General features: G+C 36.4%; 1 protein-coding gene and 1 long non-coding RNA gene across 3 annotated transcripts in view; one reads left to right on the top strand and one right to left on the bottom strand.

Moving 5' to 3' along the window:
* Positions 1-333: 333 nt before the first annotated feature.
* On the bottom strand, positions 334-6964 carry LOC127855983 (uncharacterized). The gene is made up of 3 exons (XR_008037802.1): positions 6930-6964; positions 1124-1307; positions 334-426 (listed from the first exon to the last, which is right to left on the bottom strand). It is a non-coding gene; the product is annotated as an uncharacterized LOC127855983 (long non-coding RNA).
* A 4448-nt stretch (positions 6965-11412) lies between these two features.
* Positions 11413-16349, top strand: part of LOC127856016 (uncharacterized) — a 37747-nt gene continuing 32810 nt past the window's right edge. For both annotated transcript variants that reach the window (XM_052391981.1, XM_052391982.1), the window contains exon 1: positions 11413-11745. In XM_052391981.1, the coding sequence (XP_052247941.1) occupies positions 11575-11745 (171 nt within the window). In that variant the 5' untranslated portion in view covers positions 11413-11574. The remainder of the gene's footprint in view (positions 11746-16349) is intronic.

Raw genomic sequence — 16349 nt, 5'->3', positions numbered from 1 at the left:
ATCGCCATCTTGTTTGTCACGTGATTACCCCCTCTGCAAACTCCTACAAAAGAAACATATCGCCACAAAATTCTCTGACAAAGAAATTTGATACTCTTCTCTTGTGACTCAACATTGACAATAATTAATTGAGAACGCAAGTAAAAACACAATCAAATCTATCAATATATAACTAGAGTGTTTACAATTTAAATGTTGACACCTGATGACAAACCACTGACAAAAGGCGAAAACGAAAGCTCAACATCAGCACTTTGTGCTCTGGCAGGCCTTTTCCTGGCCATTTTGAGAAAAAGTACAATTTCGGGATTAGGAACTTTGTCAGAATGTTACCTTCAACTTGCTGATTTCCTTCAATTTTGTATTCATCCCATATCTCAGCACCAAAATGCAATTGGGGCAAGGTTTGAACATCAAGAACTCCGTCTAAAAATATGCAACAAAACAAAAACTCAAAGATGATAAGATGCCTTTAAGCTTCTCTATTACAGATTATAATGACTTTATTGAGTAGTTATAATTATTTACATCTAACAAAAGCACACATTTCTGCAAGATGGTGACATTAAATTATTTACAGAAAAACCCCACAATGGACATCATTATAACATTTACCATATATGAATGAATGTTCAATTGTAGCAATTTTTTGCGTTTTATAATGCTGAAAGATACGTTGAGAACAAATTAAATGTGTATAGTTTTTTAAAACTTGTTTATCAATATTCAAATGTAAGAATTCAAACAGAAAGTGTGAAACAATTGTAAGAAGTAAACAAGTACAGTGTTTCTTATTTAAGTGTCGCACTTTAAGTCATTAAGCCCACGTTCCCAATCTTAAAAGTACAAACTTTTCACAAATGACATCCTTAAATTCCCATTGGATATTTTTAAAAATGTAAAAAAAATTGTTATGCATCTCTTTTTACAGTTCTATGAGTTAAAAACTTGGCAATTATTATGTAAAATAAAAACAAATTGTCAATTTATTGCATTATTGCATTAAAAATTTAGCAATTTTTCCAATCCAACGGTCATGTGTCTCATTTCCAAAATGGAGAAAAAAAGACTGGTCAGTGTTTGCATGCAAACATGTCCATAGGCATGATTAACATGTTTACACCTTAATGTCGGGCCCCAATGGAAGGAATATAACTTGTATCGCCTGATTTATCAATCTTCTGTGTAGGCAACTGGCAACGTAAGAACGAGCCCAATATGAGACTCCAACCTGCGACCTTCTGCTTCCTTGGTTACGGCCCTTGTCACTGGCCATGGAGACAGATGTACATGTATTTGACAAGCTACTGCAAAGAAGAAACAAAAGGTATAAGGTTAACCCTTGAAATAGGTGTAAATATACTGCTAATAGTGTATCTAACTGAATAAATGGTCTCTTTAACAATTCATAATTTGCAAATATTTTGTCATAAATAAAACAAAATTGTAAACATAAAATTGAAACCTGGACATAAGCTCTGACGGACAATGGTTCCAATTATTATAATTTTGACATTGGTTCCTATGTTATTTTGACTACAATTACAATGAATCCTCTGTTACTTTGAAGGCAGGGCATTACAAGATTCTAAATTGTATTGACTCCCTGGACTTTGCTCCTGCATTTCATTATCAGCCTGGACATTTGTTCTTAGATTATATTGACACCCTGGACATTGCATGGTTTCTACATTAGCTCTTTCAGTGCTGGAACTGAATTTTGAAGGCTTTTGCAAACCGTTTGGATCCAGATGAGACACCACAGAACATGGCGTCTCATCAGGATCCAAACTGTTTGCTATTCTGATAGTATTCTTTGAAAAAAAATCGAAGAAAATGCTAATTTTAGAAATTCAGCAGACAACATTTTAGCAGACGACAAATTTCCCAGCATGCAAAGGGTTAATGCTGCTCTGACCATTTGTTTCCATGTTATATTTTATAAGAATTAGTGTCAATTCAAAAAACAATTATGATACAATATCAAATACAATAAAATAAACATGAGACCAGCTAAGAATTTTTTGTTTCTCTCAAGTGAACTTGCAATTATGATGTTCTGCAAAAGACAGTACAGAAATAACAAGAAATATCTTTAAAAAAGATATACGGCGTTGATTGTGGTCGATGTTTATGAACGATCAAAAGTTATCTCTATGAGATAAAAAGAAGCGGATGCCTTTTTTTCTGCGCAGTTGTTAGCTACATCATAAGCAAATCAATTACGGGGTGTTGCGCCAGATTTCGTGGCTTATTTTGCTTTATGTGATATTATTACTCAGATATCTATATTTACAGAATAGAAAAACACAAGAAACATGAAAATGAACGAGTGCATATAGGTCAGCCGGCAATACTCGAATCTTATTTAATTGCATAATTATAGTATAGCGAATTATTGTGGTCATGCTTAATAAACTGGTCTAAATGGATAAATATTTCTAATTAATTTTATCAAAATTGGTCCTTATCATGCAAATTTTGAAACCATATTAAAAATCGATGATTGACATACCACAATAATATCGCCGAATATTTTTATTTAGTATCTTTCTGATCAAAACAGACTTCAAGTGCACAAAGTTTACGAGACGGCGTTTATATAAAGATTTCTGCAACTGACCGCAAACTGACCTTGATACCTTGCGGATTGGAATGCAATGCATTACAGTCACTACGTTATTGTCAGTAAGACACAATGATCGCAACCCCTTTTGCGAACTCCGGTGATGAACTGTATATAAACTCTGACTTTCACAAAATGACCGCGTATTGACCCGAAACCTCGCGATTTGAAATGCAATGCAAGTAAGTACTAAATATGACAACATAGCCTTTAGTTAAACGCTTTTGCGCTGGTAATTCTCTGAAAATAAAAGGTGAACGCACAAACTGTATTTATGTCGAAAATTGATTGTAAAACTGTTCTATCTATTGGGCCTTTTCATTAGAGATAAAATTGTTTCATGCAGTAAAACAGTGTTACAAAGACGCGGATATGTTTCCAATGTTCTGGTGTTATACTCAAATCAGCCAATGGAATAAATGAAGTGTATTCATTCGTACCTAGCCGCGGGAAATTTTATTTGAGTATTATTGGACACTTACAAAGGTCAAGTCAGGGTGAAAAGCTGGCTTATTCAGCTTACGCCGAAAAAGAAGCACAAACTTACATTTATATACTTAATTGTTACTGTAATGGAATATGCACAAGGAAGTAAAAAAAAAGGAACAGAACACATATGTACATTTATATAGATATAAACACAATCAAATATACATGTTGAATATAGCTGCAATGTACACATGTCAACGATATTAAGAAAAAACAAACACCCTAGTGCTCAAAATAATGTAAGAACAAATGTCCAGGCTGACAAAATAACATAGGAAAATTGTCTAGATAGTCAGAATAACCTAGAAAATATTGCCAGTGTTGCCACAAGAAAGTAGGAACCGCCACAAGAAAGTAGGAACCAATGTCTGTTAGTTTAAAATTAGCATAGAAACCCATGTCTATAAGAAGCAATGTCCGGATATAATTTTACACTAAGACAGTGATCTTATACTCAAGGCAAAGAAATATTGGTGAATTTTTTTTCCTCAGTTCAATACAGTTCATTTTCCTCATGAATAGGTGTGTGTGTCGATTGCATATTATTGGTATTGGTATATGTATATTGGTGATTTTAAAATATATTTTCTTGATTAATATCCAACATTCAAAACTGATACAATTATCAGCAGTTATAAACAATCGTTGGATACCCTGGCCATCATGTATCATATGTTGTGACAAAAAAAGGAGATAAAAAGTATTAATGGCTGGAAGATTACCACATGAGATTTTTTTTATCTCAAATGTCCCAGTTTCAAAATAAAATAATCCAAGGAAGATTCTGTGTAAACTTTTTTTAAATATAATTTGTGTTTGTTTTAAATTGCTCTAGTGACTCAATAAATTGGCAATTTTCAAATACAACATAATTCTGTGAACAGGACCCTTCCTGATATTTCTTGCAGTGTATTTAAACAAGACGGCCTGACAGACCCAAAGTCACTCACCTGAGATTCAAAAGAACTGACCTGTTCTATGCAGCCCAAGATGTCATTAGAACAAATGTTCTAACCAACTTTCATGAATAGTGAACACCCTGGCGGCAACGTTTTTCAACAGACCAGAACCATTTTTGTACATATCCAAGATATCATTAAAGCAAATATTCTGACCAAGTTTCATGAAATTTTTACAATAGCCATATAAGGAAAAATGCAGCGCCCCCTGGTGGCCATGTTTTTCAACCAACTGTAACAATTTTCGATTTTGTCTAAGATATCATTGGGACAAATCTTCTGTCAAAGTTTCATGAAGATCAGACAATAAATGTGGCCTCTAGAGTATTAACAAGGTTTGACTATAGCCATTAGCATGGCCTCTAGAGTATTAACAAGGTTTGACTATAGCCATTAGCATGGCTTCTAGAGTGTTAACAAGGTTTGACTATAGCCATTAGCATGGCCTCTAGAGTATTAACAAGGTTTGACTATAGCCATTAGCATGGCTTCTAGAGTGTTAACAAGGTTTGACTATAGCCATTAGCATGGCTTCTAGAGTGTTAACAAGGTTTGACTATAGCCATTAGCATGGCTTCTAGAGTGTTAACAAGGTTTGACTATAGCCATTAGCATGGCTTCTAGAGTGTTAACAAGGTTTGGCTATAGCCATTAGCATGGCTTCTAGAGTGTTAACAAGGTTTGACTATAGCCATTAGCATGGCCTCTAGAGTATTAACAAGGTTTGACTATAGCCATTAGCATGGCTTCTAGAGTGTTAACAAGGTTTGACTATAGCCATTAGCATGGCTTCTAGAGTGTTAACAAGGTTTGACTATAGCCATTAGCATGGCTTCTAGAGTGTTAACAAGGTTTGACTATAGCCATTAGCATGGCTTCTAGAGTGTTAACAAGGTTTGACTATAGCCATTAGCATGGCTTCTAGAGTATTAACAAGGTTTGACTATAGCCATTAGCATGGCTTCTAGAGTGTTAACAAGGTTTGACTATAGCCATTAGCATGGCTTCTAGAGTGTTAACAAGGTTTGACTATAGCCATTAGCATGGCCTCTAGAGTGTTAACAAGGTTTGACTATAGCCATTAGCATGGCTTCTAGAGTGTTAACAAGGTTTGACTATAGCCATTAGCATGGCTTCTAGAGTGTTAACAAGGTTTGACTATAGCCATTAGCATGGCTTCTAGAGTGTTAACAAGGTTTGACTATAGCCATTAGCATGGCTTCTAGAGTGTTAACAAGGTTTGACTATAGCCATTAGCATGGCCTCTAGAGTATTAACAAGGTTTGACTATAGCCATTAGCATGGCTTCTAGAGTGTTAACAAGGTTTGACTATAGCCATTAGCATGGCTTCTAGAGTATTAACAAGGTTTGACTATAGCCATTAGCATGGCTTCTAGAGTGTTAACAAGGTTTGACTATAGCCATTAGCAATGTAAGAAAAATGCCCCGCCCCCTAGTGCCCATGTTTTTCATCCAACCAGAACTATTTTTCAACTCATCTAAGATATCATTGGGACAAATCTTCTGACCAAGTTTCATGATGATCAGACAATAAATGTGGCCTCTGGAGTGTTAACAATTCGGTTTAACTATAGCTCTATAAAGAAAAATGCCACGCCCCCTTGGTGGCCATGTTTTTCAACCAACCGGAACCATTTTGGAACTCAACTAAGATATCATTGGGACAAATCTTCTGACAAAGTATCATGAAAATCGGACATTAAATGTGGCCACTAGAGAGTTAACAAGGTTTTACCAAAGCCATATATAGCCATATCAGGAAAAATGCCCCGCCCCCTTGTAGCCATGAATTTAAAGCAACCGGCATCATTTTCAAAAATGTTCAAGATATTATTGGGATGAATCTTTTGACCAGGTTTCATGAAGATCGGACAATAAATGTGACCTCTAGAGTGTTAACAAGGTTTTACTATAGCCATATATAGCCATATAAGGAAAATTGCCCCGCCCCTTGGCTGCCATGTTTTTCAAGCAAACGTAACCATTATTGAACTCATCCAAGATTACATTAAAACCAATCTTCTGACCAATTTTCATGAAGATTGGACAATAAATATGGCTTCTACAGTGTTAACAAGGTAAATGTTGACGCCACTCGACGCACGACGCACGTCGGACAAAAGACGATCACAAAAGCTCACCATCAGATAAAAAGAGGGAATTAGGTGAGCTAAAAAGAGGGAATACTTCTACTGACTTTCAGAAATTACTTTTGTAAGTTACTTCCCTTGTAAGTTGTAACTGAAACCACAAGTTCTATTTGTTTTTACAAATTATTTAATCAGAAATTTAGAACAATTTAAAGGGGCCTTTTCACAGATTTTGGCATTTTTTAACTTATTCCTTAAATGCTTTATATCGATAAATGTAAACATTGGATCGTAACAGCTCCAGTAAAAAATCAAGAATAAAATTTAAAAAAGGAAAAGAACATAGCCCGGTACAGGTTTCGAACCAGTGACCCCTGGAGTCCTGCCAGAGCCCTGAAGTAAAAACGCCTAAGCCTACTGAGCTATTCCGCCGAGTACACATACTTGTCGTATTTTATACCTTATATAAGCAATCTTCGTAGTTTCACAAAATTTAACGACAAAAACAGAACTCTCCAAATTATTCAATCGTTTCGCGTTGCAACGGTTTATAATTTTTAGGTTTTAAAATCGTCAAAAGATGCATACAATGGCTATATTAGACCATGGTAAATGTTCAGTATTACTGTTTCCTCACAAATATCATAACTAAAACGAAAATTTGCGAATCTGAAACAACTTTTTTCAATTTTGTCAATTTACCAAAGCGTGAAAAGATCCCTTTAATAATCAGCAATACATACTTTTGACATCATACAATCCTGTTAAACGTATAAACAGTCAGAGGAAGAACAGTTGTATAAGAAAATAGTACATATTGTAATTTAGTATAATATCTTTGGGGATTTTTTTTCCTGTTCTAGCAAATATGTACCAGTCTTCACAACGGCCATGTGTCAGGACTGACCATATCTGCAACAGTCATAACCGCCCCAAATATCATTAACTAAACTAACTTGCAGAAAAACTAAACTAACTTACAGAAAAAACTAAACCCAAAATGATCAAATGCTAAAATTTGATGTTTTTTTATTATTAAAATTACACAAAAATGTATATGGTTGTAGAAGTGCATGCTCCAAAAACACCTATTAAAACAAGGAGTCTCGTTTTTACATTTGCCTGCACAGAACATAAAAAATTACATGTTGTACACTTTTATTTTAATATTGAGTGCATAAAATTTCATTATTTTAGCAAAACATAAATAAAACATTTAAACATTCATAAATACATGTAAATAATGGTTTCACAAAGATTTGTCATAAATTCTAATATCTATATAATTTCTCTTTAACAACATTTTTTAATCCAGAACAAGTATTTACATGACAGGATTAAATTGCCTAATCAAATTTACTCTTATACAACTTTGTATATTTTTAATACTTGTTTTTAGCAAGTTTTCTTTGGTATCTATTGTCAATGTTATTTGTAAAGTCCTTGCCAATCAACAAACATCTAAATTATGCAATATGTATCACTTCTTAATCTTAGATTCCTTTATTAGTTTAGTGTTGTTTATTTTTGGTTTGACAAATGTTTTAGATCTGTATTGGTTTTCTATAATCACCTAGTAACACCAAATAATCCTTTCAAACACTAAACTAGTATAAAAGGTGATGTGGACACTCCATCTTCACTGCATCACTACTTTGAATAAATGTGTTTCACTTTGGCTTTGCAGTCCAGCTTCCCCATCTACTTCTCACAACAAGTTTAAGAAGTCATTAGTCCAAATAAACAAACAAACAAAATAGAAAAACAGTTTCGTGATACATAGCATTGCCCGTAACAAATCGTTGTTACAATTTTTTAAATATGAAGCCAAAAGTTTCTGTTAATGACATCACAACATCGGATCACATTTACTTTGGGCAGTTAAACTGCAGCTCCGTTTATTGATATCATTTTTTGGAATAGCTGCACGAATTTTGAAAATGACAGATTACTGTTTATAACGGAGCCTACAAGTGTTGTTGTTTTTTCAACCCGCATATTGAGAGTGTGTGTGTGCTAATTTCAGGCCAAGATCTTTGTGTAAAAACTAAACAAAATAAATACATTGATTTCTTACAAACATTTTGATTGACAGACTGTGATGAAAATATGTTTTCCCTTAAAATAAAATTTTCGTTGAAAGTTTAATTTAAAAAAAGAGAAAGAGATGTGTTTGTCAGAAACACAATGCCCCCTTCTGTGCCGCTTTGAAGCCATATATTTGAACTCTGACCTTAAAGGATGACCTTGACCTTTCATCACTCAAAATGTGCAGCTCCATGAGATATACATGCATGTCAAACATCAAGTTGCTATCTTAAGCTACATAGAAGTTATGAGCATTTTTCGAAAACCTAAATGCGAAACCTAAATGCAAAGTGTGACAGAAAGACACACAGACAGACGGACAGACGGACAGACGGTCCGATCACTATATGCCCTCCTTCGGGGGCATAAAAAAATTCATTACCAGTTGGTGCAGGAAATTGCATAGACAGTGAATGAGTACCTTTTCAGGGTATAATACATGTGAAAAAAGGATGCAAAATAGCACAAACTAAAATGTTATATACATGTTTATTACAATTTATATCAAAGGAGCAGTATGTTATTTCCAAACTGTTAACTTGCAGCCCTGGTCTCGTCATCATGAATGTGAGAATGTGGGGTCATTAGTACATGCATGATTCTACATCAATACTTAAGACATCTATTGTCTATAATTGAGGATGAAACTTCACAACAACTTTTCTTGACTACATTCTCATTGTTTGTATTTTTAATCTGAAAGTTCACTAGCTGGTTAAGTGTATTTTCCTCTGCTTATGTTCAGGGACATAGCTTCATAATAAAAATTTAACCCATTTAAGCCTAGTGGACTCTCCCATCCTTCTCAATTGGATCAATTTATTTAAAAAAATTAGGGATGTGTAGTATGTATATTTATTTCTATATTTAGAATATTTCTTACAGAAATTCCTTTAAGCAAACAGCGCAGACCCTGATGAGACGCCACATCATGCGGCGTGTCATCTGGGTCTACACTGTTTGCCAAGGCCATTTTTCTAGACGCTATGCATAAATGGGTTTAAAAACAAACAACAATAAACAACAACAAATAAGTGACATGCTTAAACAGTAGCTGCTAATTGTTGAAGTATTTTTTTGCACTGAAATTAAGCTTAACAAAGCAGGAGTGTTTTATGCATTGATAAATGTAATTCATGATCAATTACGTTAAAGTCATACACATTGATATTCATCACATAAAAATGTTGGTTTTTGACTCCCGTTTTAAGAGCCATCCTCTGCATTTTGCAATACTTTTTATATTTCTTGGTTACATTCATCTCAATCAATTCTATTGATAGTAAAGGTCCCAAAACAGGGATAGATATTAGAGGTTGCCTATGATGATGGGGCATGTAGATTTAAACAAGTTGATTTCAAAAGTTGGTAATAAAACCTGGCAACTAGCTTTTTAGAAAAACTTGAAGCTCTTTTCCCCACAGATTATTACTTTATTTTATAAAAAAATGACAAAATAAGGCTCATGAAAGGCGAATATGCATCGAGTCATGTCTGTTGTTAAATAAATTTTTTTTAACCCTTTACCTCATAGATACATATTCTTACGCATTTGTTGTCCCTTACAAAATTACATTTAATTTTAGACCTTTCTTACTGTATTTAAGTTTTAAAGGCTTCATTTCGGACCCTTAGATACTGACAAGCAGCAAACATCATAAAACCTGAACAGACTGCCAGTCACTCGCAAGTTGTTCTGGTTAACTGGTTTTATGCTGTTTGCACATAGCTATTTTCACTTTGCTTCTGAGTGGGAGAGGGTTTAGTGAGCATCAGACAGTGTTTTTTTTCATTCAAAATTGGGTCCGGTAATCGGCCCCATTCCACATTGAAACAAGAGCTGTCTCCATAGGATGACATATGCCCTCGAAAAATGTTTTGATATAAGTTATGAGCATTTTTCGAAACCTAAATGCAGATTTCGAAACCTAAACGTGGACCCTAAGTTCAAGGTCAAGATCAAAGGGGTCAAAATTTGTGTGCGTATGGAAAAGCCTTGTCCATATACACATGCATACCAAATATGAAGGTTACATCTGAAGCGACATAGAAGTTATGAGCATTTTTTGAAACCTAAACGCAGATTTCAAAACCTAAACGCAGACCCTAATATCAAGGTCAAGGTCAAAGGGGTCAAAATTTGTGTGCGTATGGAAAGGCCTTGTCCATATGCACATGCATATCAAATATGAAGGTTACATTTGATGCGACATAGAAGTTATGAGCATTTTTCAAAAAAGTGTGACAGACAGACAGACAGACAGACGGACAGTGTGATCACTATATGCCCTCCTTCAGGGGCATAAAAAGTATATATTTTTTCCAAATGGGAGCTAAAAATTCTAATGGAAGATTTCAAAAAAAAAAATCTATTTTTTTTTTTAGATCTCAATATTTTGTTCATCTCCCATCCATATGAGTTCAACCTTAGTAAATATAATACTGAAAACACGTGTATTCTCAATTTTGAACCTTTCTAAGCAAAACAACAACAAAACTAATTTCCCAATTTTAGTCAAAACATCGCGAATTTTCCCAATTCAAAATGCTGGAAAAAAAACTGTCAGATAATTATGTCATGTACTTGGTTCTCGGCTCCTTAGTCTTTGCATAGTGAACAAAAGCACTAAAGATAGTTGCCCATGTGGGCAAACCACCTTTTAAGTTAGTTGACATCCTTGATAAACATTATATTTATATCTTCTGATTTCAGTCCGAAATTCACCTGAGAGATTCTATCCAGGACCTTTCAAACTCTAAAGCGGCATGCTGTCAACCTGCCTTAAAATTGTCCTTCACCATGTTTACCTACGCCCCTGATGTTATGACAATGATCACTTAAATTTGTGAGTTAAGTATTTACTTATCACACTGAAGTGCAATCTTACATGCCTTTGAATTTTGCCGTATTTAATAGCTGTACAAGTCACATCCGCTAAGTAAACAAATAGAACAACTACACTTGAATATGATCATATGACCCAAGAGTTAAAGATAAGTTAAAACCAATGTCGGGATACATGTACTAAGTTCAATCACTTAGCAGTTATAAACTGACGGCTACAGTCGTTGATAAACAGTTCCGAATAGATCAGGTTAGTTATATTTATTTAAGTAAAGAACAGGACTTAACACATACTGGACACAGTTACCTAAATCTGAAGATATCAAGCGATTTACTTTTTTTCGTATCTCAGTTTCATCTTGACATTTGGCGGGAGAAAATACGAGGACCAAACCCGAAGACAACCGCATGTGCAGAAAGCGCGCGTAAAGGGAGATCAATCTTACGAAGCAAAAATGACAGCAAACGCGAAAGCTGACTCCAAAGATTTGTTTCAATATTTAGCATTGTACGACGAAAACAGCGAAGATCATGAAAATTTCGTGCCTTTCTCGATGGGAGCACCTGGAGCAGAAAGTCTTGCAGGATGCAACCAGCTGTTAGATAAAGCAACACGCATCTTATTGGTAAACGTTCACGATTTTATCTTATTAACTAGATAATTTAAGTTTTTGAGACGTTTATAAGTTTTCAAGGGACATTTTCACAGATTTTGGCATGTATTGGAGTTTTTCATTAAATGCTTTTAATTGATAAATGAAAACATCGGAGTTAAACAGCACCAGTCAAAAAACAAGAGTAAAATTAAAGAAAGAAAAAAGTAATTTTACTGGGATCAACAATTAACCCTTGGAAGTTGGAGTAAAAGTCTAGCACTTTAACCACTTGTTCATCTGTGCTCATATAATCAAATGGTATATTTTATACTTTATTGTTTCATGTTTGTTACTGTTGATAATTTTCAGGTTTTTCAGGTTTGTAAATCGTCTAAAGATGACTATAATGGGTATAGGAGGTTTTTGTGTGACGTCACAAGAGGGGTTTTCCGTTACTAGAAATGGATTGGCCGTAAACTTCTTGATCGCGGCCAATTACTTTGTATCAGAGTAAAGGTCCTCGGAAGACTTAATACTTACAATTTCACAAAACAAAACTATAAATACCCGTATTCTTATTTAAAATAAGAATTTAATAAATGATATATCAAAAATAATAAAACATGTAGTAATTTGAATATTATAATAAGTGGTGTGGATGCGATAGTGTTATTTTTCATCAGCGATTGAAATTTCGTGTAAGGGGTGCATTGAATCAGTTATAAAACAAAGCCCTTAAATAGCTCAATACATTTCAATCTTGAACTCAATACATTTCAATCTTGAAATGTATTTTTAATTTTCTTTTAAATTGAATGAATTTTCGTTTCGTTAAAATTGAATGAAAATATTAATAAATTTAAGCATTCAAATTGAAAAAACACCTGCATATTTTGCAAATTTAACTGTCTTTGCATGTACACGTATATTGAAAACTATTCTGTAGTGATAATGAGCGATACAAATCTAGCATTTTATGATACCATTAATCTACACATTTAATTTATTTAACACAAGTATTTTATATCCCTATAATGACCAAACGCGATTGCTTGTTTTCATGATGATGTTTCGAACACTGCTGTAACGCACGATCTTTACGCATTATAGCAGAGTACCCGTTAAATTTGTTAATTGTGTAGCAGTTACTGTGTACAATATTTTAAATGTATAGTTATTAAACACTTTATTATTATGTTTAAACTGGCTAATATATATACTTAATAGTTCCTAGCTGTTAATCCATTTCGGACAAATGTCTATTTTTAAATATGTTCAAATATTGTATTAAAGCAACTGTTAAGTTTTTGACTTAATATGTTGAGAGATGACATGAGGTACCATAAATTGTGTTTAATGACCAGACACATGTGGTTTATGCAGAGACCCCATACAGAGTCATACAAGTATAGGTCCCTGGGTTTATGACACACTGTTTTGTTAGTAATTGTCTGGACAGTATCCGATCATATCGAGATAATTGGTTTGTGATAAAGAAAGGGGCAATTAAACACTGGGTTAAAATGCTGAAACAAAGAGTGGCAAAATTGGCGTGAACAATTAAATAAAAAACATTAACATTTATCAAGAGGATTTAGTTAATCTGTAACAAGGTAAGTTTTTACAGACAAATAGATTAAAATCAGTTTCTATATGTTGATTACATAAAATCAATCAATTTGTTGTTTGTTTTCGTCCTTATTTGTGTTCGTTCATTGGATTCAATTTAATCTGAAATACCGTAATTTCAATTTCTGAGTATTAATTGTTCTTCAAAAGGGTCGCGAATATGCTTGTAACCTTATCACGATGCGCTTCATCAATGCAAACAATAGCAGAATGGCCGCAGTTTTGACGGCCAAAATTTGAGCATGCGCAAACGTGACGTCATTATCGGAATCCCCAAAACCTCCTATATTAGAGATTAGGTATACAGACTATACGGACCGTGGACCATACGGCCCAGACGACACGGCCCGGATTAGCGGCCTATACAGCCCAGATAAGCTGACTATACGGCCCAGATTAGCTGACTATATGGCCCAGATTAGCGGCCTATACAGCCCAGATAAGCTGACTATACGGCCCAGATTAGCGGCCTATACAGCCCAGATAAGCTGACTATACGGCCCAGATTAGCGGCCTATACAGCCCAGATAAACTGACTATACAGCCCAGATTAGCTGACTATACGGCCCAGATTAGCGGATTATACGGCCCAGATTAGCGGACCATACGGCCCAGATAAGCGGACTTTACAGCCCAGATTAGCGGACTATACAGCTCAGATTAGCGGACTATACAGCCCAGATTAGCGGACTATACAGCCCAGATTAGCGGACTATACAGCCCAGATTAGCGGACTATACAGCCCAGATAAGCGGACTATACAGCCCAGATAAGCGGACTATACGGCCCAGATTAGCGGACTATACAGCCCAGATTAGCGGACTATACAGCCCAGATTAGCGGACCATACGGCCCAAATTAGCGGACCATACGGCCCAGATTAGCCGACCATACGGCCCAGATTAGCGGACTATACGGCCCAGATTAGCGGACTATACGGCCCAGATTGGGGGACTATACGGCCCAGATTAGTGGACCATACGGCCCAGATTAGTGGACCATACGACCCAGATTAGTGGACCATACGGCCCAGATTAGTGGACCATACGGCCCTGATTAGTGGACCATACGGCCCAGATTAGCAGACCATACGGCCCAGATTAGTGGACCATACGGCCCAGATTAGCGGACCATACAGCCCAGATTAGTGGACTATACGGCCCAGATTAGTGGACCATACGGCCCAGATTAGTGGACCATACGGCCCAGATTAGCGGACCATACAGCCCAGATTAGCGGACTATACGGCCCAGATTAGCGGACTATACAGCCCAGATTAGCGGACTATACGGCCCAGATTAGCGGACTATACGGCCCAGATTAGTGGACCATACGGCCCAGATTAGTGGACCATACGGCCCAGATAAGTGAACCATACGGCCCAGATAAGTGGACCATACGGCCCAGATTAGTGGACCATACGGCCCAGATTAGTGGACCATACGGCCCAGATTAGTGGACCATACGGCCCAGATTAGCGGGCCATACAGCCCAGATTAGTTGACTATACGGCCCAGATTAGTGGACCATACAGCCCAGATTAGTGGACCATACAGCCCAGATTAGCGGACCATACGGCCCAGATTAGCGGACTATACAGCCCAGATTAGCGGACTATACGGCCCAGATTAGCGGACTATACAGCCCAGATTAGCGGACTATACGGCCCAGATTAGCGGACCATACGGCCCAGATTAGTGGACCATACGGCCCAGATTAGTGGACCATACGGCCCAGATTAGCGGACCATACGGCCCAGATTAGCGGACCATACGGCCCAGATTAGCGGACCATACGGCCCAGATTAGCGGACTATATGGCCCAGATTAGCGGACCATACGGCCCAGATTAGCGGACCATACGGAACATGCCATGGACCATACAGCCCAGACCATACGGCCCAGATTAGCGGACTATACGGCCGAGATTAGCGGACTATACGGCCCAGATTAGAGGACTATACGGCCCAGATTAGCGGACTATATGGCCCAGATTAGCGGACTATACGACCCAGATTAGCGGACTATACGGCCCAGATTAGCGGACTATACGGCCCAGACCATACGGCCCAGATTAGCGGACTATAGTCAAGTCCTCTATATGGCTTCTACCTTCAAGTTTCCAAGTTTTCTTAAACTGGTAGTCATGAAGATGAGGATAAACTTCTTTGGGCAATCAGGGCTTTGAAGTTCTATCTGAGCAGTGTTAGTCAGAAGTCCATTCGAGGTTCTCAAAGACACTCTTCATTTCCCCAAAAAAGGGGGGGGAGATGTGTCTGCGGCTTCTATTTCTCGGGGTTAGACCTCGACTAAGGAAAGTTAATCTTATCCTATCTAAGGATTCATTCCTTTTAGGATCTGACCGCATGAATTAAGAGCTCTGTCTGTTTTGTGGGCATATATTAATCACACCCCACTTTTTGACGTGCTCTAAGCTGTTTACTGGAGGAATCGGACCACCTTGTCATCTTTTTATCTTCGTTTTCTGAAGTGCCAACAATACAATTTGTATACGTTTGGGCTTGTTGTGGTTTCACTAACGGTAGTGTCTTCTTTACGACATAGACATATTACTCTGTCCGAGAAGTCATAATTAATACCGTTTTAACGAAGATTACTTGATATCATTAGCTGATAACCCTGTTTATGGGTTCTACTCTGTTGGGAAAATATATACGAACCTTCCCACCGCAGCTGCAAAATCAGCATACGATAACAGGTCAGTATTTATGACATTAAAACAATTTTTTTAAAATAAAATTCATTTTAATTATTAAATACTTACCTGTTATCGGTAAGTCCAACCTCCCACCCCGCTATTCGATTAATATTTTTGTATATATATTGAAAGAATATTGAGGGTTGGTTACCGATTTTTGGCTAGGTTGCATTGCACTATGTTTAACCTGGCCTGTATTACGGTATTGAGGTGGCGGATTCCCAGTTAAAATTCCGGATGAGTTATTTCCCCTTGGAAAGTATAAGCGGCCCAGATTAGCGGACCAT

Source organism: Dreissena polymorpha, chromosome 13 (assembly GCF_020536995.1).
Source record: "Dreissena polymorpha isolate Duluth1 chromosome 13, UMN_Dpol_1.0, whole genome shotgun sequence".
Lineage (NCBI taxonomy): Eukaryota > Metazoa > Mollusca > Bivalvia > Myida > Dreissenidae > Dreissena > Dreissena polymorpha.
Note: the sequence above shows the minus strand (reverse complement) of the source record. Positions and strands in the feature narration are given on the sequence as shown.